The following is a 24358-nucleotide window of genomic DNA, read 5'->3' as shown; positions in this document are numbered from 1 at the left end:
TGCGGGGCAGATAGCCCGGACAGACACGCGATCCTTTATCCATCTCCGTGATGAGGGCGGCCGCCGGCGGAGGAGAGGACCTGGCGCGTCCCGCAGCCCTGAGGACGGACTGAGCTCGGCCGGGCGATGAGAGCGGACCGAGCCGCGGCAGCAGCAGCAGCAGCAGCAGCGCGCACCGTGCAGGCCACCGCCAGCCCAGCAGCAGCGTCTTCCCGCGCGTCCATTTTACATCACGGGACCGTATGAAGGCTGCCGTCAAACGCGTCGATCTCTGGGTAAGCAACCTTGCTGAGGGGGCAGAAACGCCGCTCCGCCGCGGCGATGTCAACATAGGGGCCCGCTGATTTACTGCGCACCGCCGCCGAGAGGGGGATGAGATTGCTCCAACATGGTCCGCCTCGCAAACGCCCTGGGTCTGGTTATTCTGAGCGTCGCGCTGCTCATATTGTCTCTCATCAGCTATGTGTCGCTGAGGAAGGACAGCTTCCTCACCTCCTCCAAATACGACATGGGAGGGCCGAGGATAATGTTCCATGCAGGATTTCGGTGAGTATAGGGGCTCAACGAGGGAAGGGGGGGGTCTCGATTTAAGTTGATTTGACGCGCAAAATGTATATAGGCCACATGCAACTAAAGCGTGGCTCGTTTTTTTCTCGGCCTGCTGCAACAGAAGAGTCTGCCCCCCTCACGTGCACGACTCAAAATGAAATCCACAAACGTCGACTCGCGAGCCCACATCACACTTGTTTCATGTGAGCTCGTGTCTCAAAACCATGTCATGGCGAATCAGAGCTTCTGCAGACGGCAGAGCTGTCCACGGTGCTGACCTTCGCGGTCGGTGGAGAAGATGTGACCTAATTGTTAATTGGTGTCATATTGTCATCACATTGTGTGTATTGCCAATTAATCCAGTCTAACGATGTCGCCGTCTTTTCTAGGTCCCAGTTTGCCATGAATTTCCTGGACCCCTCCTTCATCCCTTTAACAAATGCCCTGAACGTGGAGCTCCAAGGGAAACCGTCGAAATGGAAATTTAACAAGACGGCGTTTAATCAGCAAAGGTATGGACCCCCCCCCCCATAGGATAATGTTGGGGTTGTTGGGTTTTGTTTTTTTTCTCAGTATCGTGATGAATGATCTGGAAAGTGATGGGAAGGAAAGGGAAGGGAATGGAATGGTCTTGGGCGGCACAGTGGCGCAGTGGTTAGCCCTCTCGCCTCACAGCAAGAAGGTTCTGTGTTCGAACCCCAGGGATGTCCAACCTCGGGGGGTCATCTCAGGTCCTTCCCGTGTGGCGTTTGCCTGTTCTCTGCGGTGGGTTTTCTCTCATGCATGTTGCGGTTAATGCTCCTGTCCGTGTCCCTGACCGAGAGAGGCATGGCAAAGCGACCTGGAGCTGGTCCCCGGCGGCTGCCCACTGCTCCCAGCTGCACAACTAGTGTGGCTTAAATGCAGAGCATCATTTCCCCACGGAGATTAATAAAGTATATCAAAAAATATATATTTTGGTTTTTGAAAATTAGCATTTTTCTGACTGAGGATTTTCTTCACCCCCCCCCCACCACCACCACCACGCACAGGAAGGAGATCTTCAACTACATCGACATCGCCAGCAACTTCTCCCTCACCAAGAGCGGCGTGCGCATCGGCCAGCTGATGCACTTCGACTACTCCAGTCACAAATACGTCTTCTCCATCAGCAACAACTTCAAGTCCCTGCTGCCGGACGCCTCCCCCATCATCAACCGGCACTACAACGTGTGCGCCGTGGTGGGGAACAGCGGCATCCTGACCGGCAGCCGCTGCGGCACGGAAATCGACGAGGCCGACTTCGTCTTCCGTTGCAACTTCGCCCCGACGGAGGTCTACCAGAAGGACGTGGGGAGGAAGACCAACATGACCACGTTTAACCCCAGCATCCTGGAGAGGTACTACAACAACCTGCTAACCATCCAGGACAGGAACAACTTCTTCCTCAACCTGAAGAAGCTGGAGGGAGCCATCCTGTGGATCCCCGCCTTCTTCCTGCACACCTCCGCCACGGTGACGCGCACCCTGGTGGACTTCTTCGTGGAGCACAAGGGCCAGCTGAAGGTGGAGCTGGCCTGGCCGGGCAACATCATGCACGACGTCAACAAGTGAGGATGATGAAATGAGCTGACGAGTTTGTTGTTTGTGATGACGTGACGTATTGGTCGGTGGTAAAACCAGGATTTGTTTTGATAATAATAATAATAATAATAATAATAATAATAATAATGGAGATGGTGGGGTCTGGTGGTGGTGGACGGAGGGGAGGGTGTGCTTCACTAACTAAAGCCTAGACCATGACTGCATCCGAAATTACTTAGTAGCATACCATTTACTACGCACGCACGCACGCACGCACGCACACACACACACACACACACACACACACACACACACACTTTTTTAGTGTGTCCAAAACCATAGTATGCATCAAATAGTGTACGAAAAATACTCGGATGTCAGAAAACAACAGTACGCCAGCATGGGCATCCCACAATGCATTGCGATACTTCGCGCCCACGACCAACAACGGTGGAGGGGTGATACAAAACACAACTGGCAGAGCAACGGGACCATTTAAATGCAGGTAGTACTTTTCACTATGCTTAGGAAAACAGTTAAATCGTCTGTTATTTTTCGGTTTTTAGGGGGGGCGAAATTTACACACAGTATGTCGTCATTAACCCGCAACGAGCTGGAAGGAAGTGGTGCAGCTCTATGATTGAAGTAGTACGTCCACATAGCAGTTATATTTTTCACTCATGTAGAAGATAGTACACATACTTACGTAGAAAATTGATCACGTATGACTAGACTCGCTAGCCCTTGACTAACGGGTTGGACCCTTTAGTCGACTGGTTAGCGTAGTCGCCCGTGGTGCGGGAGACCAGGGTTCGCGTCCCGGCTGCGGCGGTTCCCGGCTGCCCCCCCCCCCCCGCGAATTCGCTGCAGTAGCATGGGATTTCAGATGCAACCCATTTCAGCGAGTTTGCTTACATCTACAAGTTAAAAGCCACGTAAAGGTTACAACCATAGCAGCCTGGTCTTGGTATTCCTTAGCATCATAGGATAAACATAGTCGTAGGTAATGGTTCTGTTGGAGCACATCTACATCCAACAGATCCATTATTAATGTTAATAGCTGCAGCCACGGCATCGATCTTGTAATTTTACACTCATTACACCTTTCACTGTGTTGAGAATGAATCTTATTAATTCATATCCACAAAACATTAATATAGATTTACATACTAATGTTCCTTGATTAAGTTCACATAGCGCCTTAACCCACAGGGGATGGAAAGGAGGATGGCTGTTTTTTTCACCAAACAGTTTAACGGTGAGGATGGCATCCTCTTGTATTCCCCCCTCAAATTTGCTCAAGTTCCCCCTGGATAAAACCCAGACGTGAAGTAAAAAATAAAAGAAGTATTAATTAGAGCAAGTAAAGCAAAAACAAGATTGTAAAACAACATTCAAGCAAAATTCCACTAAGCATGACAGCAGACAGGAGATGACACTGGAAAACATCGAGAAAAACTAAGACAACAACAAAAGATGCATGAACATAATACAACAAAATGAGAAATGGACTCAGCAAAATGAAAAGAGTAAAAACCATCGGGAAGTGGTTGAAAGAATCAAATTTCCACTGGACGCACACATCATGGCATTTCTTTATTTGGTCATATTACCATACAGACGTGCTCAAATTTGTTGGTGCCCTTACAGCTTGTTGAAGTATTACTTCATTCCTTCTGAAAAGTGATGAAATTAAAAGCTATTTTGTCATGTATACTTGCATGCCTTTGGCATGTCATAGTTATGTTTTGGGGCTGCTTTGCTGTGCTTGGCACAGGGTGCCTTGAATCTGTGCAGGGTACAATGAAATCTCAAGACTATCAAGGCATTCTGGAGCAAAACGTACTGCCCAGTTTCAGAAAGCTCTGTCTCAGACACAGGTCATGGGTCCTCCAACAGGATAATGACCCAAAACACACAGCTGAAAGCACCCAAGAATGGATAAGAACAAAACATTGGACTATTCTGAAGTGGCCTTCTATGAGTCCTGATCTGAATCCTATCAGACATCTATGGATAGAGCTGAAACTTGCAGTCTGGAGAAAGCACCCATCAAACCTGCTGCCTGCAGCAGTTTGCTCAGGAAAAGGGGAGCAAAATACCGGTTAACAGGTGCAGAAGTCTCATTGATATCTACAGAAAACGTTTGATTGCACTGATTGCCTCTAAAGGTTGTGTAACAAAATATTAGGTTAAGGGTCCCATCATTTGCCATTTTCATTTGTTTTATTATCTACAATATCCTATTGGATAAAAATCAAAAGCAAAGTCTGATTTCTATATGGCACAAACAATGGTGGGATGCCAATTACTTTTGTCAGTTTCAAGCTATTCCAGAGAAAATTGTGCATTCCTCGTTTTTCCAACAAATTTGAGCACGTCTGTACCTTTATCTCTATTTCTAAATATCGTTTTTTCATTCTGTCTAAATGCCTGTCTTTCTGTCTGTCTAGATATTCGTTTTTGAGCCTGTCCAGATATCACAGAAAGGTGAATCAGTTCATCTGGACACAACGCCTCCCACTAAACATATCCAGATGGAGTTATTCACCTTTCTGTGATTTTCTTATCTGGCTTATTGAGCATGCTGAAAGACCTATCCAAATATGTCAGTCTGTCTATCTATTTTACAGAATGCTATATATTTTCATCAACCGTCATTTGCCCCACAGATACTGGAAGACTAAAAACCTCGCTCCCAAGCGGCTCAGCACCGGAATCCTCATGTACACTCTGGCGTCCGCCATGTGTGAAGAGATCCACCTCTACGGCTTCTGGCCCTTTGGCTGGGACCCCAACACTGGCAAGGAGCTGCCCTACCATTACTACGACAAGAAAGGGACCAAATTCACCACCAAGTGGCAGGAGACCCACCAGCTGCCCAGCGAGTTCAAGCTGCTGTACAAGATGCATGAGGAAGGCGTGACAAAGCTCAGCCTGTCGCACTGCGCCTAAGTAGGCCTTCATGCAGGGCACGGGCCTGGGAGGCGCAGCCGGAGAGAGACCGTTGTGACCCACACACATCGACCGAGCTGGGAACTTTGGTCATGAAGCCAACCCCACAATGCATGATTAGCACGTTCAGCCATCTTCATGACACCCTCGTTCTAGAAACACAGGCTCCCGTCACCTACATCACATATAAGCCTCTCACGCGGGCGACACGGTCCTTCGCACGGGGATGTCGGGATGTAAAGTATTGACTTAGCACTGCTGTGTTGTTACTCCTTTGGTGTTGCTGGGTTCAAAGCTCACAGGTTAGACATGCACTCCTCATTTGTTTCACATTTGAGCCTACACGTTTTTTTTTCTTGCATGGCAGCTGGTAGTGGCAAAAACAGCTCGAATAGGACAAACATTATCTATCTTAACTTCAGCCCACGATAAACATCAGATGATCATATCTCCCCAATTCCGTTTTTTTTTAGACAACTTGGAATTGATTGATTGAGACATATTGCCACCATTACGCCTTTTACAGAGGTATACTGATTCTGTAGTTCAATCACTGCCTAATCTCAGGGAAGGAGTTAGATCAGTGTTTTGTTTTTTGTTTTTTTTGTTTTTTATATATATATAATCTGATTCAGTGTTTCACCAGAGGTACAATTTACGCTGTTTTTAGTCGTTTTTACCCTGGTGGTATCGCGCTGCCCTGAAGGATAGTGTTTGTTTACAATGCTGTACCTACGACAGGTCTGTCGTTGTTGTAGGAGAGCAGGAGGGTGTGACGTCATTTTAGCGGGACGACTCTTCACCTGCGGAGCGTCGCTCTACATTCCAACAGCTAGCTAGCTAGCCTCAGGCTAACCTAGCTTTCTGGACGTTTCGTCGTTATAATCAAAGTTGTTGTTAAAAAGCCCTACTTTGGGTTTTGAGATTATAAAAAAAATCCTAAAAAACAACCTTTAAAACATTGCCTGGAAATACGTTTTGTCATTACTGAGGGCATTATTCATGAAAAGCTTTTCAGAACTGCGTTTTGACTCAAACCACAAGCCACACCTCAAACCCAGTCCGTCAGCCCTGCAGGAGAAGTTGCTAGTTTATCGGTTAGCCATAATTTCAAATACGTCGTGAATAAATCCAGAGAACTGAAATTCTGCATCTTGTTAAAATAGTATGAGCCTCTATTTCAATAGTGATGCTTGCAAGGCGCACCAAAATATGTTTAAGGCTAGTTTTCATAACTCGTTTTTTCTTCTTTTTTTTTGGTGGATAAAACTTTGCTATTGTTTGTATCCCAGATGGTATAGTACTCAGAATATACTTTATATGAGAGATGTTTTAAGGCAACAAAAAAAAGTTTTCCTATATTCCACAAGGGACCAATACTCTATTGCCCATTTTATCTTTCTGGCAAATAAAGAACCAACTTTATTTTTATATCTGTAGATTATCTTCACCTCCAAAAAACAAAGAGAAAAAAAAGACTCCATGTTAAACCTAATATGTGAAGCTCCACGCTGGTGTTATTGGTAACTGCATTCAAACAATGATGGCTAGCCTCAGGGTCGCCTCGTGACCTACAGCACGTGCTTAAGATGGAAACCCAAGCGCTCTCTCTCTCTCTCTCTCTCTCTCTCTCTCTCTCTCTCTCTCTCTCTCTCTCTCTCTCTCTCTCTCTCTCTCTCTCTCTCTCTCTCTCTCTCTCTCTCTCTCTCTCTCTCTCACTCACACACACACACAGTGTATTGCAGTCATTCCAGTTGAGGTTGCCTTGTACTGCACACGTCATGCACAAGTGGACATTTTTTCTTCTTTTTGTTTGTACTTTGGTGATGGTTCAGCTACATAAAATCCATGCAGTCACGTCCTTCTTTTTCTTTCCCCCAATTCTTCTCACGTGTCCTTCTCTATTGGAGGAGAAGGCATGTCCGGAAAATAACATCATTTCTCTTCTCCGGATCACAACACAGTCATCACAGGAAAAACCGAGCGGAGACAAATGTGAAGTTTTAAGGTTTAATATCCCGGGTTACCTGCAGTGGATGTGGCCGTGTGAGGTTACCCTCACATGGACTACACGCTGCACTGTGTAGTGAATGTTTACTACCATCTGTTTTGTTGAGAACACCAAAGAGCATCTATCTGTTCAGGAGGTAAAAGTCGACATGAGCTGGACACGGAGTCAACTGGGATTCTGTAGGATAACTGGTGTTTAAACCCTAGAAAAAAATGTAGTGTCGATGCTGTTTGGCTTTGGTTTTGTTTTGTTTTTTTAAGTTTGGTGCAGGATTTTAACATTGTTGTAGGACACTACGGAGTTAGCTACTGTTTGGTGATAACTAGAAACTTAATTGTTGTTTTCCTCTTGGCTTCATCCAAGGCACCGTGGTGGACATCTCAGATGTGTGTTCTCGTACCGATATGCTCAGGTTTTGTTCTTTAACTCGCATCCTGACACTTCCATGAATGCTGAACAGCCCCCTGCCAGACACCCCCCCCTCCACCACCCCCCGCACATTAACTACAGTTTGTTCAGTTTTCTGAAACGACTGCTTCGGATGCGTGTGAACAGTGTTGACAAGAGTGTGTGACCCCGCTTCAGGACTGCCGTCCTGTGTGAAGTCACAGCGCGACCTGTGTATCGTTTCCCAAAGCGAGTGGCAAATCCTCATAACTCGAGACTCCAGACAACTTTAATCACACCGACACGGAACAGCGTCTGCTCCGACAACCCTTTAACATCTGCAGAGCCCTCCTCCAGCTTGCATGGCGTTTTTGTTCGGTGGTCCATAACAGAGCTTAGCTGTGGCTGTACTCGTCGCACCGGGCTGTCATCCGTCACGTCTAGAGCTCTTCGCTAACCATGGTTGTTGTAACAAAAATGATCGTTAATATAACAAAAGTGTAACCATGACTTCGATGTATTTCCGATTATACTCCATGATGAATATACGTTATGTGCCTGCTTCTTCCTACCGTCAATGCCTCAATGTGTTGAATAAAAGCAGTAGTTTTTCTCCGATATCAGACTCAGAATCAGATATGACCTTTTTCTAATTATATAATTGATTTTTTTCCAGCATCAAAAGGTTTTACAGTGGGATCTCCCTTCTCTTTGTACTTATTCTTTACATATTAAAAAAAAAAGGAGGAATGATACTTGCCACAAAGGGCAATGACACGATGGCATGTTCTGTCATAAATCTGAATATGAGCAATAATAACAGCAGTAGTACACAGGTTGTGAGTAAAACAGCATAAGAGTGCAGTAATACCAGAGACAAAGGGCCTGTACATGTTGGTGTCGGTCACGTCGAACCTTGCAGCTCCACATCTACATCATTTATAACCCACTGCATGACGACCCCGCATGATAAAAACCCTTTGTATGGTTTAAAAAGTGCCAGTATGACACAAAACTAAGAGAGCAGTAACAACGCTTAACAAAGACCAACACATCTGGGCTGGAATAGGCTTCATCGTGGTTCCAGACTAAATAGAAAAACTCTATCGGTTTATTCCAGACGTTATATTTACTGCTCCCCAAGTGTTGCTGCATGTGTGTGTTATCCATGTAGCGTTCCTCCTCAGCAGCAGCGCTGCAGCACAGCATCTCTCACGCATTACAACACGGGGCTTTAAAAATACACAGCCGTCATGTGTCTCAAATTACTTTTTTTTTGTCACTTCTTTTTTGTTGTTGTTGAGAAGTTTTAACGTTTGTGCAGATACGAGGTGTTTACCCGATGGCAGTGAACTATCTTAACACGCTAAGTAGGCCAGCTTTCCAATTCCTCTGGGCTTGAAAGTGGACCGTGTCTTTGTTCATTTTAGCACATCACATTATCTTTGGCATTTAACTGAGCTTGCCTAGCAGAATAATATTGGAAAAAGATTTTTTTTGGGGGGGCGGTGTGTGTGTATGTGGATTTTCCAAAAAAAAAAAAAACAGTCTCACCTACCTGGTGACCTACACTGTCACAGGCAGTAAAAATTAGGACCTTACAACTAAAATGTGACCCAGGGGGAGAGTCTAAAGGAAAGGGGGATATTGGTTGGTGAAATGTCCACCTATCAGCAGGCACACGTCCTCCTGGCAGGAATCTCGACCACCTCATCGCTGGCGACGGGGCTGCCGTTGGGCTCGGCGACAACCTCCCCCTCGGTGCTCTGCTCCATTCTCTTCATCACCAGCTCCAACAGAGTGTTGACCGCCTTCTCCACATCGACGCCGGTGGCAGCGCTGGTCTCAAAATAGGGGATGCTGTTGGGGGAAGAAGTGGGTGGTTTTAATTTTTTTTTTTCCGTACAGGTAAGTTCTCACATACATGGAGTTTGGCTTTGTGTGAGGCTTCAAAAACAAACAAGTGACCTAATGCACCATTCGAGGATTACGAGAAAGGAGGAGTCATTAGGTCATGGCTGAACAGAGTAGGCCAGGTATGCAACATTGACCTATATCCACTGAGCACTGCGCTGCTGGATGGCACAGAGGCTCAGCGGTTAGCGCTGATGTGTGGAGTTTGTATGTTTCTCATGTTGGCATGACCCCATAAGCTCAATTACACGATCCTCTGCAGCTACACAACTACTACTTCAAAATTTTATCACCATCATCATCATCATCATTACTGTTATGATTAGATGACTCACTCACCCATATCTGTCTGCTAGATCTCTGGCTTGTTTGATATGGACATCTCTCAGATCCGGGAGGTCTGCCTTAGTGCCCACCAGCACTATATCTGGGTTGTCACAGTATGCGTTGGCCTGCAGCTGACCTGTACAAACACAAGAAACAATCATTTGCAAAATGATGCAAACTACATTAATCCTATATGATGTAAACAACAGCAAATCCCACATACTGTTGTTATGCAGCAGATTTCATTATTTCTGCGTAGCGTGCAACAAGCAGAAGGCCGATAACGTTACACGCCACATGCGAACGTGTCACTCTACCTTGTGATGTACCAGCAGTGTAGGAATATAAATAATACACATCTAATTAGTCTGGGCCAGATTATCCAACGGGCATTCTGGGCACGGGCCCAGGGGTCCACGTGCACTTGGCAGAAATTGGCTGAAGACATTATCCAATTCAGCTGGTTTGCAAAGAGCGAGCAGGATCATGAGTCTCCTCAAAAACTGCTGCAACATGGTCTTTCCCCCAACGCGTTTGTAGCCTTACGTGTTTTTTTTTGTTTTGACTCTGCCGGGGACAAACTGCGAAGGAGAAAGCTCATTCTCACAGATGGCAAGGGTTCAAAATGAACTCCGAAGAATGCAGCGGCACCTCAGTGCCTTGTCACTGTTGAGGGGGGGTCCACACAAGTACAGGGGGACACGGTGTGTGTGTGAAGACAACCTACATTAAACAGAGTGTCATCACTGTGAAAAAAACAAAAGCTCTGGCTGCTTTATTTTCATTTTTTATTAGTTTTTATAATTATTATTATTTTTGGATTTTCCTCCTTTTTTTCCCCAATTGTATCCGGTCAATACCCCACTCTTCCGAGCTGTCCCGGTCACTGCTCCACCCCCTCTGCCGATCCGGGAAGGGCTGCAGACTACCATACATCTCCTCCAATACATGTGGCATCGCCACCTGCTTCTTTTCACCTGACAGTGAGGGGTTTCACCAGGGGGACGGAGCGTGTGGGAGGATAACGCCGTTCCCCCCTCCCCCCTGAACAGGCGCCCCGACCGACCAGAGAAGGCGCTAGTGCAGCAGCCAGGACACACGCCCACATCCGGCTTCCCACTTGCAGACACGGCCAATTGTGCCTGTAGGGACGCCCGACCAAGCCGGAGGTAACATGGGGATTCGAACCGGCGATTCCCGTGTTGGTAGGCAATGGAATAGACCACCACGCCACCCGGATGCCTTATTTTCCTTTTTAATAACATACTTTTAAGGCTTTTAGTCAGGTTTTAGTCATGGTTGCTTAAAAGCCTGACCAGCACACCAAGGTGGCGAGGGGCCCATCGACCATGTGTGCCCAGGGGTCTGTAACTTGATGACTCAGGCCTGTAATTAGTCATCCTAATTTAGGCGTGTCAGTTATTCATACAGCTACTACATTATAGACGAGATCCAGCCTCTCTAAAATGATCAGAACCTCTGATGAACGGTCTCCAGCAGCGGCACGGCCGGAGGTCAACGCCGGCCTGAAACACTCTGCACTGCTCAGACCTAAGACCCATGAATAAGCTTTCTTCATAAGCTCGCTCACTAGTGTGGTGTTTTTGTATTTTCTCTGGAATAGGTGCGCGCGTCCTTAACTCCAGCAAATCCGGTCTCAGACATCTGCTTGTCACTCTCTTCTCTCTCTCCTCTTCTTCTCTCCCCAGTTAAGTTCACCCACTACTTAAACCTTCATTGCATGCACGGTTTTTTCTTTTTCTCTTAATGTAATTTTTGCAGCGAGAGAGCGAGAGAGAAAGAGAGAGAGAGAGAGCGAACGAGCAAGCGTGCGCGAGAGAGAGAAGGGCTCCTTTATTTGAGTGGCGTGTCAGTAATAAACCCCTGGGCGGTGGAGATGGTGGGTGCAGACCAGTGATTTCTGCAGGCTTTGGCGGGGGAAGTGGGGCTGAGTGGACACCTACTCATCCAGTTCCTGACGTTGAGGAAGCTTTGCTGATTGGTCAAGTCGAACATCAGCAGGAAGCCCATGGCATCTCTGAAGAACGCCGTGGTCAGGCTCCGGAACCTGTGTGTTAGTATACACACACACACACACACACACACACACACACACACACACACACACACACACACACGCACACACGCACGCACACACACACACAGCGTTCTTTACACAAACCACCCAGAGTCAAATCCGTCTAGACAACCTCTCCTACCAAACACAGACACACACCAAACACATATCTGACCAACTGTAATGCTTCAAAAGAATATTCCTGAGGCGCCGTAACCCAGTGAAAATGTCAGATTATGCGATGTTCTATTATGCAAATATCCCAGTTTTTTTTTATTTTTATTTTGAACACTGTACAAATATACTTACTGCCCAATCTGTTTACACACTTTTCTCTGTTATTCCCAGACACACAGACTATTCTAGATATGCTACAACACTCCAGTCTCCCTTCTTTGTTCCACTCCGTCCCTTGTGTGTGTGTGTGTGTGTGTTGGGGGGGGGGGGGTTAACGTGAGACACACACCGAGTCAAATTCCTTCCATCTGCAAACTTATTGGGGCGATGGCTAAAAAAAAAACTTAAGACTTGTAGGTAATCACCTCTCTTGCCCGGCCGTGTCCCAGAGCTGCAGGTGGACTCGGAAATTCCTCTCTGTGGTCCCGTCAGCACACATGCCCGTGTAGTTCTGAAGACTCACACCGAAAACAAGCGTTAGCTACCGACCAATGTCACTGACTTGGGGGGGGGGGGGGGGGAGCATGTGACGGATGAAATCAGTTGAGGCCGGAGAGAAAGGGGGAGACAGAGCCAGGCTTAAGCTGAGGATATTTTAAGCCCCCAAATAAACCCATCAGTCATAAAACACCCACCGATACCCCGAGCGCACAGCATAATGAAAAGTGTTTTGTGGCCTTTAAAGGCCCAATCTGTGATCTAGTTTCTCATTTACAATTGAGGTGTATTTACATACACAATTGAGGATCTTGAGTTAAACATTGAAGCATTTCATGTCTTTCTCAACAGATCGTAATTGAAAATATTTTTATTTCTCCAGTTTTACTCCAAAGTTTACAGCACCAGAAAACAGGAACTCGGGTTAAATTGTTGTTAATTGTTAATCCTTATGTTAAAGGGGAAAGTCACTTTAGCTGTCTGTAACAAGGACCCCGTTTACACCTGGTTTTAAAATGCGTTTTTCCCCGCTAAATACAAGTGTAAACGACCACCAAAACGTTTTGTGAACTCAAACCACTTGCCGAGGTGGTCTGGGACGCATTTGACCACATATCTTTTGTAGCGTAAACGCTAATGCGTCCTGATGCGTCTCCGGCAAGGACGTAACAGGAAATCTTCTTCTTCTTCGGAGTAATGAAATCTGATCCCAAGTGGCCAGCAGGACGCATATGGAGACGCATGATAGACGTGTAGACGGCGATGTGTCTCGCTGTCCACTTGTGATCCGATCGCCCAAAACACATTCTAAAACCAAGTGTAAACAGGGTCAGAGATAGCGCACGAAAGACAACCGGAAATGGCCCCAGCTCGCTTCTGCATCTCCGAGACGACAGCGAAACCGATATCCCCCCAACCTCGCTGGCCGCCAAGTGACGTATCATGACGTCAGTTGACGGCCAGAAAAACTAAATGCCGCCTAGCAGGGTTTCTGATACGCTAATCTACTCTAAACACACTGTTCAGAAAACACACCCTCATCGTCTCGGCTAAACTGTTTCTGGTGGTGGAAATGACATCCCACAACGCTAGCGCAGAGGGTTTTTTTTTATCGACGACGATCAGACTTACGCGCAATGCATTCTGGTACATGCAGGCGCTGCGGGAAAGACTGAACAGGACAGCAGTGATTTCTCCGACAACACAGTTTATTGCTTCAGTCGATATCATTACTCATCGGTACTGATTGCACGAACACAAAACGAGTCGACAATTTTTTCCTTTAAGAGACACGTCAATCAATTTGCGAGTGATAGCAGGTTCCAATCTTGACTTTTGTATTTTGTTAGTGAAGCAACCCTTTTGTTTACGTTTGAATTAAGGATTCCACCTCTGAAAAGGCCCCGCAGAGACACTGTGCAAAAATGCAAGACAATAAAATGTGCCTAAACCCGAAGAATACATAATCATATTCTAAAAATATATATTTTTTGAAATTCATAACCTTCTCTAGTCTAGATTTTTAAAAGTGATGACTCATTACATGAATGACCCTGTGATTTTCTGTTGCGCAACTCACCACTCTCTTTTCCCTGAAGTCAATCCCGACTGTGGTGGTAAACTTCCGGTTGAACTTGTTGTCGGTGAACCTGTAGAGAAAGGTTGTCTTGCCCACTCCTGAGTCCCCCAGTGCCAGGAGCTTGATCAGATAATCATATTCCCCTTCGGCCATCCTGCAGCTCGGCGCTCAACCTGCCCTGGAATCAGTCACAGCACAACAACACTACGCCGGCTGCATGTAGCCTGTACCAAACTAGAAGCTAGAAGATTTGCCAGAGGGCCACTCATAAATGCTTTCTTTGTTCCCTCTGTGCACACAAACCAGTTAAACCCCACAATGTGTACTACAGTAAGTGCATGTCAGTTGAGCACACGCGCGCGCACACACACACACACACACACACACACACACACACAAAAGGTTGAAATGGTCTCATCTAGGGACTAAGGAGCATAGCTGAAATTCTCAGTCAGAGGCGCTGTGTGAACATCTCACAGTCTTAGCGGGCCGTCATAACTCTCCAGTCATTAGGAGCTGATCAGAGAGGGGGCCAGCACATGACTGGAGCTAGCCTCCACATGAGCAGTCAAATGCTTCTCTGGGGTTTTCTCTGCAGCTCCTCCCAGCACCCAAGCAAATGCAGCGCCTGTTTCAAGAGACAGAACTCCCTTTATTGACGACGGGCCACGGCCAAAACAGCTCATCACTGCGTGACACCTCCATCCAGGTCACCGTCGAGCCTCCGTCGAGTCCCCCTTTTTGCAGCTCTTTGAGGGGTTGTGTTGTTAACGACAGCAGAGATTTTCGTCTCCACTGCCCGTAACCCTCGCAGGCAGACAAGAGTCTCAGCAGAGTAACATTTTTTGTCTGTTAAGAAAGATCTGCTGACTGCCGTAATGGTGACAAACTGCAGACGTTTGTCATCTTCAGGAGACTCTTGTTGTCGAGCTACTCAAATTCCACTGCCAATGCAATGACGGGAGACAGGACGCCCCCCGTGAAATCTAAAGTCATTTCCAAAAGTGCAGGATTAAAGGTGTTACATGAACGGTATTGAGTTCTACACAATCAGCAGACGTGTGAGGTGACAAAGTGACTGTGCCAAACACACCGACAAAATCCTGGTATCACATTTGTCTGAGTAAATTACAATTTAATGAAGTCTTGGCACACTGAACATTATCAAACTGCATTTCGGTTACAAAGCGAGATGTTCAAGTCTTGAAAGTAAATCAAATTCTAGATAAAACTCAGCTCATTTTGTGGCACAATGAAGCAACAAAAAAAAAAAGATCCAAACACATGACAACAGAAAATCAGATCCTTCGGTCGGATATAAGGTCTGGTAACGCTCACACTCCACAGGGGAACATGTTCTTAAGCATCGAAGCCCCAAAACAGACCCAAAAGTAAAACCTCAATCTTACCAATCTAGCCTGAGGAAGTGACAGCTTCCATTCAGAGGGAGACCAGCCAGTCCCGGGTAAATGAAAATGTGAGACGGATAGTTGACATGCTATTGCCTGAACCTTTCCCCCTTCCCACATGTGATCCAGGGAGGAGTTAAAGACCGACAAGAGGACCAACGGGGGCCGTGTGCTCACAGACCCGTGTTTTCTGCTATTCCTAATGAGGGAAGGTTTTTTTTCTTTTTTGGAAAACTGGACTGAGTCGCCTAATGTGGTAACAAACAAGGTGCGCCTCTGTGGATTTGAGTGGAAATCGGCCAACCACCCAGTTTGCCCCTCTCCTCCGTGCTCAGACGGTAATCCTGCAGCCCAACACAATGCTCCCCAACATGACCAGGGCAGAACTGAACAAACACTTTTGGTCTTCTCAAGAAACACAAGTTAGACAAACTTTGCGGAAAAGTTTGTCATCGAATGCTGATGTCACTACCATCAGAACATCTGATGCAACAATGCCGCGACCAAAGCCAAGTTAAAACGGGATAATATAATATAAAGAGGGCAATGGAGGAATTTCACATTTTAGAGAAGGGAGACTACAATGCCTGATTGTTGCAAGTTGAAAGCGCAAACTTAATATTTCCACTTACAAAATAAAGTTTTTTTAAATGAACATCTTGTATAGAAAAAGTTGTGGGTTTGGATAAAAGTTACACAATACAAAAAGTACGCTTAATTCACATCTTGTAGCGATTTAAACCATCGCTGGGCAATGTCAGCTGATGACAGGAAACCAAAAACCTAACCGGGCTTGAAATACTTAAGCAAGTTGTTTGCTTGGCGGCCTTTGGCTACAGACTTCCCATCTTTGCCCGCCGAGCCCCGCCCCTGTTTCCTGGAAGATGGCGTCTTAGAGACCAGCATCTGCTGCCTCCATTCAGACATCAGCTCTTTCTGGATGTCAATGGGGAGCTCAGAGAAAACCTTCTGGTCTACGTCTGCTGGGAACTCGCAGTGAGACGACCGGGTTGACGAGAGCATGCCTTTGTGCCCCCCGTCCCCTGAATTGCCTTTTTCTGGTAGTGTGCTTGTGCCTGGAGGGAACTGGAGATTCACAAGGGTCTGTTTGTTTGACGAATTCATATAGTTTATGGTCTCTTCTCCTTCTTTGAGATTATATAAATCACTGACTTCAGGGAGTGGGCAGTTATTCAATATGTGAGGGGTGTTGCTTGCTGAATCCATGGCAGGCTGTCCCACACTGGACGTGGGGGCACCCCAGAGTGAGCTCACATAGGCGGGGGATAAAATTTCCCTCTGGATGTCCTCAGGAAGGTGTGTGAAGTCTTCCAGGTTGACACCGGGGGGCAATCGACACACCGGCTTAGAAGTATTACTTATTTCATCAGGATCGGCGCTCACCATGCCGTAAGCCTCGTCCTGAATCTTGGAAGCTGCTGCGGGGACAGCTGGACCCCATGTTTCTGGTAATCCCTTTGCAAAGGGAAGGTTTCCTACGCATGTCGTTGGTTGAAAGGAATGTTGGGTAATCAGCTCCTCGGGGCCATTCTTCTGCACTTCACACCCAAACCCATGACCAACATGGCGACTCCTCCCACTGGGAAACAAATCATCCTATTGGAGAAGAGAGGGGGGGTGAGGTGCACAATTAATAACCACAAGTCCTCAACATTTCGCACCTGAGGCTAAATGGTACTTGTTTGATTACAAAGAAGGAAATGTCAGTAGTCCCCATGAAGCCTTGCAACAAAAAAATGGAGAGTTATGATACTGATGCAACGATAATGCCAACATGTGTGTAAAAAACATATAACTGAAATGAAAGAATTGAAAAAATATGTATCTCATTGGCAATAGGAAACCAGGTTGGATCATACCACTTGATCTTGTGAGGAGCCTTGCGTTCTTTTGGACGATGTGTTGCAAGTGAGAAAAGATGTTATGGAGCCTTTGCTGCCCGCTGCGGCCACTCTGGACTGCAGGTTGGTGAAACACACATTGATGAGCGTCAAGTGGAAGCCTGCCTTGCTGTCCACCATCTTGTGGAACAACTTCATAGCCGTGGTGACCAGCTGGGCCAGAACATCACTGCTGCCTATTTAAGATACCATAGTAAATTGAACCTCCAAGTTAATATGATGACATGACCAGAGTGAAGAGCTTCATTAGACACAACACTTATTCAACCTTGCGATCACATTGTTGCATAACTAGCTCAGATGATGATGAAAACTGCTAATATGGAGCTGAAGACCTTATGGGCTGTGAGAATTATGATGGTCTTTCTGAGTAAAACGCTTAATCCTTATGCTTTGCAAAAAAAAAAACAATAAAATAAACAACCAAAAAAAAAAAATCATCATCGCGTTAGCAAAAACTAGAATACAATAAAATGCCTGCGTATGGCAACCTAGACCTTTACTGATTGGATTTGACAATGACAGCACTTCCTGTTGTGAAAACAACCTTCCAGGTGAGTGGGCCTACCGGAGGAGATCTTCTGCCCGATGTGATTAGGTATGGGACACTGGCGGCTCTCCCGACTGGACCACTTGTTGGTGACAGTGAATTTACGGATGGTGAGTCGCAGGGTCTGAGGCTGCCTCCCATCTTTGTGCATCCTCGTTTTTCAAACAGATCAGACAAGTTGTAGAATCAGAATCAGAAGAACTTTGTCATTTAATTTCATGCATTTGCACACATGAAATGAAATGACACATCATTTCCCCCAGCCCACAGCAGTGCAACACAAAGGCAAAACACATATAAAAAAAACTACAAGAACACATATATCCAAACTAACACATATCTACACTAAAAAATTTTTTTTAAAAAAAATCACTGTCTAGGAGAACGAACGCCAGCCAGGATGACTGTCAAAAATGCTGGTCTGCATGGGCTAGCAATTAGTTTAGCCTGCCCCACTTCCGCATCCTGTCAGACCGCCCTCGGCGTTTCCTCTTTGGCCGCAGCTCTGATCAGGGCCATGGTATTTGGGCCCACAGGACGCAGCAGACCAAGCTCCCTCAGCCGATCCAATGCCAACTTTCCCAGCCACACACCTTCGACACACCTCCCCGCACTCCACACGACGACACTAAAAACACAGTCAAGGCTAGGCGAGGCCGCCGTCAGACCACCCTCGGTGTTATCAGAACTGCTGGTCTTGCATGGGCTAGCAGTTAGCTTAGCCTGCCCTGCTTCCGCGTCCTGTCAGAAAGCCCTCAGTGTTTCCTCTTCAGGCACAGCTCCAGGCAGGGCCGTGGTCCCTGGGCCCACAGGACGCAGCAGACCAAGCTCTCCCAGCTGATCCAGTGCAACTCTCCCAGCCATCAAATGAAGACAAACTTAGACGCAGACCTGAACAAAGACACTGCATGGACGGTACTGGCTGAGGCTGCCGCAAACGTGAATTCGCGCTGCCATCTTCATACATCAATACTGGGTGAGGCCACTGCAAATGTGAATTTGCGCCGCCATCTTCCCACACCGGAAGCGGAGATGATAGCTTATAGAGATGATAACTTAACTTCCTGAAGACAGCAATGATCGAATAAAGATTTAAAAGGTTAAAAAAAAAAGTTGCTGAATTAGATCACCTCTCCACTAGACTGCTCAGTAGGTCATTAATCTTCTGTAAAACTTCTTTGGTTGAGGAGATTTTCTTAAAAGAGTCTTCATCACTTAGAGACTGAAATTTAGAGCAAATATCAATAGATATTTTTCACATATCACATTTTTGGGCAGTGTAATATATGTGCACTATTTTGGGCATAACATTTCATTTCAGGGTTGTCTTTTCCCACCTGTGGAGCCCCAGTAGTGGTGACAGGTGACTCATCAATGCCCAAGGCCAGGTTCTGCAAGCGCTGAGCACTGGGGCCTCCGAACTCTCTCACCAAGGTGGCTAATGGAAAGAGCTGCAGGTCCTGGACACTGACCAATCCCAAGGCCTGAAGTCTCTTTTGAGTTTGGTGTCCCACCCCTTAGAAAATATGATTGGATAACAAGGATTTGGGTAGGGACATTACCGCAAATGTAATCAGTTAAAAAATAAGTAAGGTCAATTTTAAATTCAAAGAGAACCAAAAACCCAGACAAAATTTACTATATTAAAAAGTTTTTAAAAAAACAAGACTCCACATTTTAATCTACTGCCCCCAAAAAAAAGCATCGTTGGTGCTGGGACTGAATGGTCATAATAAAAATGGCACTCATGCTTGTAAATTCTGCTGATATTTAAACCTAAAAAATTAGAATTTTCTACTTTAGAAACACAGGATTACTTACTTTTGTGTGCCCTGTCAGACAAGACACACAGACCACCAAATAAAACAACTTTGTGGGGTTCCATTTCAATGTCACAAATTCAATTGTCAAAGCTAAACTTCCATACCCGGCACTTTTCGAAGACCACTCAGGCAGCCCATGATATCTCTGATGTTCTCTGGTAGAAGTGTGGTTTGCTGATTCGGTTTGAAGGTACCTGACACCAGTTTAGCTAGTAGCTTATTGGTGGCGATCCCAGCACAGCCAGTCAAGCCCAGTTTGCTGTTGATGGCTGCTCTTAACTCAGTTGCAATGTGTGAACCTATGGCCAAACTGGGGTAACCATTGGGATTGGCGTCTGCATCTGAGTAGGCCAAGTACAAACAAATTATTTAACTATTTCAGACATCTTTGACATGACCTCAAATGGTGAGACACTTTTTGCATTTTTCAGAGAGCTCAGTTTCTAATAAGAAACTGATGAAAATCCAATGTCTTCAGTGTCTCAATTTTTTTTCACAACTCATTTCCTGGTTTCAGTAGAGCCACATGCATGCCCACAGCTACACAATAAAGACAGCTAGGTGACTTACTGTTATGATTGTAGACATGGCCTTCGAATGAATAGTTGTCAGATACTGGGGTCTGTGCAAGCCTTCTTTCTACCATCTCTGTGATGTCAACAAAGTTCTCATCAATGCCCAGCCTCTCTACTAATGGACAGTAGGACATTAGCAGGTCTGGATGGGAGACAAAACAGGCCGAGGTGAGCAGGGGTGAGGTGAGGGTGTTCCTGTCACATCAATGTTGCAAGACGCATGAATGCAAGCAGTGGCACAGGACATGCTTTGTCTCACCAAGCCTCATGTTTTTGTATTTGCATGTTAATAAAGATAGTAATTTTAACTTAATAGAAAAAGTAGAATAGAATTGATAGGCCAAGATAAGTGGTCAACTCTGTCACCAAGACAGACATATCAACTTTCAATGTGCAACAGAACAAAGGATATGCGGTGTTTTATAGGGCCTGTTGTGTTAGTGTCTGGACAATATTAATAATAATTTGGCAAGCACAGCAACGAATAGAGTAAGATGAAATACAATGGCTCTGAACTGAACAGAACAGAATAGGCAGCCCAACTGAATGGGGCTGAAGAACAAAACTGCATGAACCTTTGTATAACTAATGCTGTAAAACCTGCTGTCCTCTCCTTCTGCATAATTATATTAAACATGCTCAGTTACCTGTGACCTTGTATGACATTTCCCTGTAGTGTGTGAGGTCCTCTCCTTTAACCAGCACCAGCAGAGGACATTTCTCCTTAGCATCAGTCACTGACATCAGCTTGGTGACTCCATGTTCCCTCGCCACATAGTTACAAGTGACTATGATATACTTTTGCTGAATACCTACAGAGATTAGAAAAGCAAGTTAACATGATGAGGATTCTTGAGTTTATGTTCAACCCTTGTGAGGAAAAAATATTTTTTTAATCGACATGTAGAGCTGGGCAATATATCTATATAATATGGTTATTGTAATATGGAAATTTAACTTAAATGTTGTCATTCCCTGGTCTTAAAGGCTGCATTACAGTAAAGTGATACGATTTTCTAAACTTGTTAGACTGTTTTAGCTGAGTGGAATGAACAATGAATGCCTCTACTTACTTGATCATCATGTTCACATTACAAATAATAATTGTCTAAACATCCTGAAGGCACCAGTATTCATCACCAAAATGTCATCACTTCATCGATAGATCATTTGATTTTGTCAACATTAGCCAGCCTGACAGACACACACGCGTGATAACAACGGAGAGAGAAAGTGATCTTAAAATCATGAAATTGTCAAGATTTCATGTTTAGAAGTGTTTGGCTGAAACCCTTACTTCTCTCTCGCTCTCTCTCTCTCACACACACACACACACACACACACACACACACACACACACACTGAATGAGTGAATGAATGAATGAATGAATGAATGAATGAATGAATGAGTGGACGAATGATTATAGGATACATTTATCTAAAAAGCGAGAACAGATGAAGACGTTTACCTAAAGGCATATTTCGCAGTGCTGGGTTTCTGATCATTTCCACCTGGGCATAGAAGCAGTCCAAATCAAAATGCAGGATGACTCTATGTGAGGCTGCTGGTCCGGCTTCCTTACCGAAGTTGGCGCCTTGGATAAGAAACGTTATGTATGAAAATGATTATCCAGTTCACACTCTTTAACACATTTCTTAGCTGACAGGCGCTGCAAAGTGGTCGGCGTATCGGATTTGGGTAAGTCTACATGGGGACGACTGTGTTTACCTGCAGCAGCTGCAGGGAGGACTTCCTCGTCCGTACAACTGTTTTTCCACTCAGTCTCATCCTCGTCGACGTCTTCATCACTATTCTCCATTTCAATTAACACAGAGTATATGTCTTGTTAATTTTTCAACTCGACATGCGAACCATTACTATGACTAAACTTTCAGTGTCTTATTCACTATCGCTTGTCAACATTTCTGCATCGTTATTTCCCACCGGTTCACTCTGCTGTAACACCGCCATCTATCGTTCTGGAGAGCGAACTACAACACCGCAACGACAGTCAAACCCCGGCGGTTAAAACCTTAATATAAAAAATGCAGTTACTTGTTTTTATCTAGGGCAGTTGTCTGGAGTTGGCCGCTGGGTGGTGGTCTTGCCTTGTTTTGGTTCCTTTATTATATATCTCTAAGTAGTACCGGCTTTAGCCTGCGAGATGGCGGAGTTGGACGTCCAGCACTGCCCATATTCATTACGTCATCGTGCTTCGTTCACCGGCCCACATCGATTACTCACTATGCTTTTGAAATGGCGTTTTACCCCACGGTTCTAGCCCCGAAACCAATAAAAAGGACTACTTTATAGCAGTATATATGTTACTACCACATTGTGCATGATTCTATATTAGGCAGGACACGTAAATGTAATTATTACACTCACGTCACCGTGCTTTGTTACGACCACTTCCGAGTTTCTTCTTCCAGCCTCCGTTTTAACCCGGAACCGGAAAAGGTCACGTAAAATTATGGATTTGGATTTTGGATAAATCGCAAGAATAAATTTTGTCGCGAACAAAGATTTATAATATTAACACGTTTTGTTCCTCAAGATGATCCCCACAATCAACCCACTTTAACGAATTTTGATCCACACAGAAAATTAACAGAAGTTTGAAGCGCATAACAGCTTCAGAATTAACAGTCGCGATATTAACGGCCATAATTTGTGTTGCAGAACAAAACGGGAAACGCTTAGGCTTATATTAAACACAGACATTATTTTCTGCATAAATTGATGTTACTGATTAGGAGGGCCGAGAGAGAAAGAAATCTGGGTTTACGTTTGGTGCCGTGGCCCGGATGCGGCTTCACATTGAAGGGGGTAACTCACTTCAACCACCACCACTGTGTAGCACCCACCTGGGTGACGCACGGCCGCCATTTTGTGCCAGAATGCTCACCACACATGAGCTTGAGGTGGAGAGAGAGGAATCATTGAGCGATTTACACAAGGGGATGATTAGGTGGCCAGATGGAGAAAGCCAGGTTGGGAATTTTGCCAGGACATCGGGGAACCCCCTACTCTTTGTGATAAGTGCCATGGGGCCATTAATGACCACAGTGAGTCAGGACCTCGGTTCAACGTCTCATCTGAATGACGGTATATCCTACAGTACAGTGTCCCCATCGCTGCACTGGGGCATTGGGATTTTTTTATTGCGTTTTTCAAGACCAGGGGACGACTGCCCCCTACTGGTCCACTCAGTTTTCCTGGGAGATCTTCCACCCAAGTACTAGCCAAACCCATACCTGCTTAGCTTCTGTCATGCGGCAGAGCCAGGGTACATGTTGTGTGGCTGCCAGCAATGAATTCCAACATTACTTCTTCTCTTTTTTTTCTAGCATCGCCATAATGTTCAGCTACTGCAGATCGGACGAGGTGGTGACAAGAATACAGGCGGGTGTGCCAGCCGTATGGTCTGTAAATCAAAACACACGTAAAATCATTATTTGTACACAAAAAAACATGCTTAATAATTCACTAAATATATGAATAATGTATCTGAGTTTCAACCAAACACACATGCAAGGATACTAAATAACGTCAGTTTAAAGAACGGCTCATTGTTTGACGATCCTTAAAGGATCGTTAGATAGCAAGGACATACAAACCTATTCGCATATTCGTTCCAATGTTGCTTTGTAGCACCGTTTTTATGTAGTTGTTCCAAAAATTCCTCGTCCATATAGCCAGTTGGGTGTTGGTACTATGATGGCCTGGCGGCCTGTCCAGGGTATCTCCCAATGACTGCTGGGATAGACTTCAGCATCCCCGCGACCCTGAGATCAGGATAAGAGGTTTAGATAATGGATGGATGAGCCATCAGCAGGAACACCCCCCCCCCCCGTTTCCAAGTGTGATTACAGCGTCATCGATTGGACTGTGTACTGTAGTGGGAAATGCCTGGGGATGTACTTGGAATGTTGCACTGGGCTCGTGCAGCTAGAGGACCAATCACAGGTTAGCTCACGCTGTCACAGACGCAACTATATTAGACACCGCGGGAGAGACGAAGGCCAGAACTGTTTAGTAACCATATCGTAGACTGTCACCTTAGCGTGGGATAGAGCAGGGAAACCTAGCGTATCCTGG

General features: G+C 45.6%; 3 protein-coding genes across 3 annotated transcripts; 1 reads left to right on the top strand and 2 right to left on the bottom strand.

Moving 5' to 3' along the window:
- Window positions 1-388: 388 nt before the first annotated feature.
- Window positions 389-5067, top strand: LOC130123704 (sia-alpha-2,3-Gal-beta-1,4-GlcNAc-R:alpha 2,8-sialyltransferase-like). Its single transcript, XM_056292971.1, has 4 exons — window positions 389-546; window positions 939-1061; window positions 1581-2138; window positions 4785-5067. The coding sequence occupies exons 1-4, from the start codon at window positions 389-391 to the stop codon at window positions 5065-5067; spliced, it is 1122 nt and encodes a 373-aa protein (XP_056148946.1).
- Window positions 5068-9135: 4068 nt separating this feature from the next.
- Window positions 9136-16409, bottom strand: LOC130117589 (ras-related protein Rab-27B-like). Its single transcript, XM_056285705.1, has 6 exons — window positions 16390-16409; window positions 13978-14131; window positions 12326-12411; window positions 11671-11774; window positions 9719-9842; window positions 9136-9325 (listed from the first exon to the last, which is right to left on the bottom strand). The coding sequence occupies exons 1-6, from the start codon at window positions 16407-16409 to the stop codon at window positions 9136-9138; spliced, it is 678 nt and encodes a 225-aa protein (XP_056141680.1).
- Window positions 16410-17260: 851 nt separating this feature from the next.
- Window positions 17261-22120, bottom strand: poli (polymerase (DNA directed) iota). The gene is made up of 9 exons (XM_056278778.1): window positions 21986-22120; window positions 21726-21851; window positions 20904-21068; window positions 20252-20398; window positions 19786-20022; window positions 19196-19374; window positions 18989-19080; window positions 17877-18010; window positions 17261-17484 (listed from the first exon to the last, which is right to left on the bottom strand). The coding sequence occupies exons 1-9, from the start codon at window positions 22074-22076 to the stop codon at window positions 17261-17263; spliced, it is 1395 nt and encodes a 464-aa protein (XP_056134753.1). The 5' UTR covers window positions 22077-22120.
- Window positions 22121-24358: the final 2238 nt, after the last annotated feature.

Source organism: Lampris incognitus, chromosome 1 (genome assembly GCF_029633865.1).
Source record: "Lampris incognitus isolate fLamInc1 chromosome 1, fLamInc1.hap2, whole genome shotgun sequence".
In the NCBI taxonomy this organism is placed as follows: domain Eukaryota; kingdom Metazoa; phylum Chordata; class Actinopteri; order Lampriformes; family Lampridae; genus Lampris; species Lampris incognitus.
The sequence above is the reverse complement of the archived record's forward strand: the minus strand, read 5'-3'. Positions and strand labels throughout refer to the sequence as shown.

What these genes read in the sequence shown, in the direction of transcription:
- LOC130117589 (XM_056285705.1), bottom strand. Translation starts at nt 16,409, where the DNA reads ATGCTCTCGTCAACCCGGTC. An exon ending in CAACGTCAGGAACTGGATGA is followed by an intron (nt 9,843 to 11,670) that starts GTAGGTGTCCAC and finishes GTGTTTGTACAG; the next exon opens with GTCAGCTGCAGGCCAACGCA. An exon ending in GATCTAGCAGACAGATATGG is followed by an intron (nt 9,326 to 9,718) that starts GTGAGTGAGTCA and finishes TTCCCCCAACAG; the next exon opens with CATCCCCTATTTTGAGACCA.
- LOC130123704 (XM_056292971.1), top strand. Translation starts at nt 389, where the DNA reads ATGGTCCGCCTCGCAAACGCCCTGGGTCTGGTTATTCTGAGCGTCGCG. An exon ending in ATGTTCCATGCAGGATTTCG is followed by an intron (nt 547 to 938) that starts GTGAGTATAGGG and finishes CGTCTTTTCTAG; the next exon opens with GTCCCAGTTTGCCATGAATT. An exon ending in ACGGCGTTTAATCAGCAAAG is followed by an intron (nt 1,062 to 1,580) that starts GTATGGACCCCC and finishes CACCACGCACAG; the next exon opens with GAAGGAGATCTTCAACTACA.
- poli (XM_056278778.1), bottom strand. Translation starts at nt 22,076, where the DNA reads ATGGAGAATAGTGATGAAGACGTCGACGAGGATGAGACTGAGTGGAAA. An exon ending in ACTGCGAAATATGCCTTTAG is followed by an intron (nt 21,069 to 21,725) that starts GTAAACGTCTTC and finishes TAATCTCTGTAG; the next exon opens with GTATTCAGCAAAAGTATATC. An exon ending in AATGTCATACAAGGTCACAG is followed by an intron (nt 20,399 to 20,903) that starts GTAACTGAGCAT and finishes TCTCCCATCCAG; the next exon opens with ACCTGCTAATGTCCTACTGT.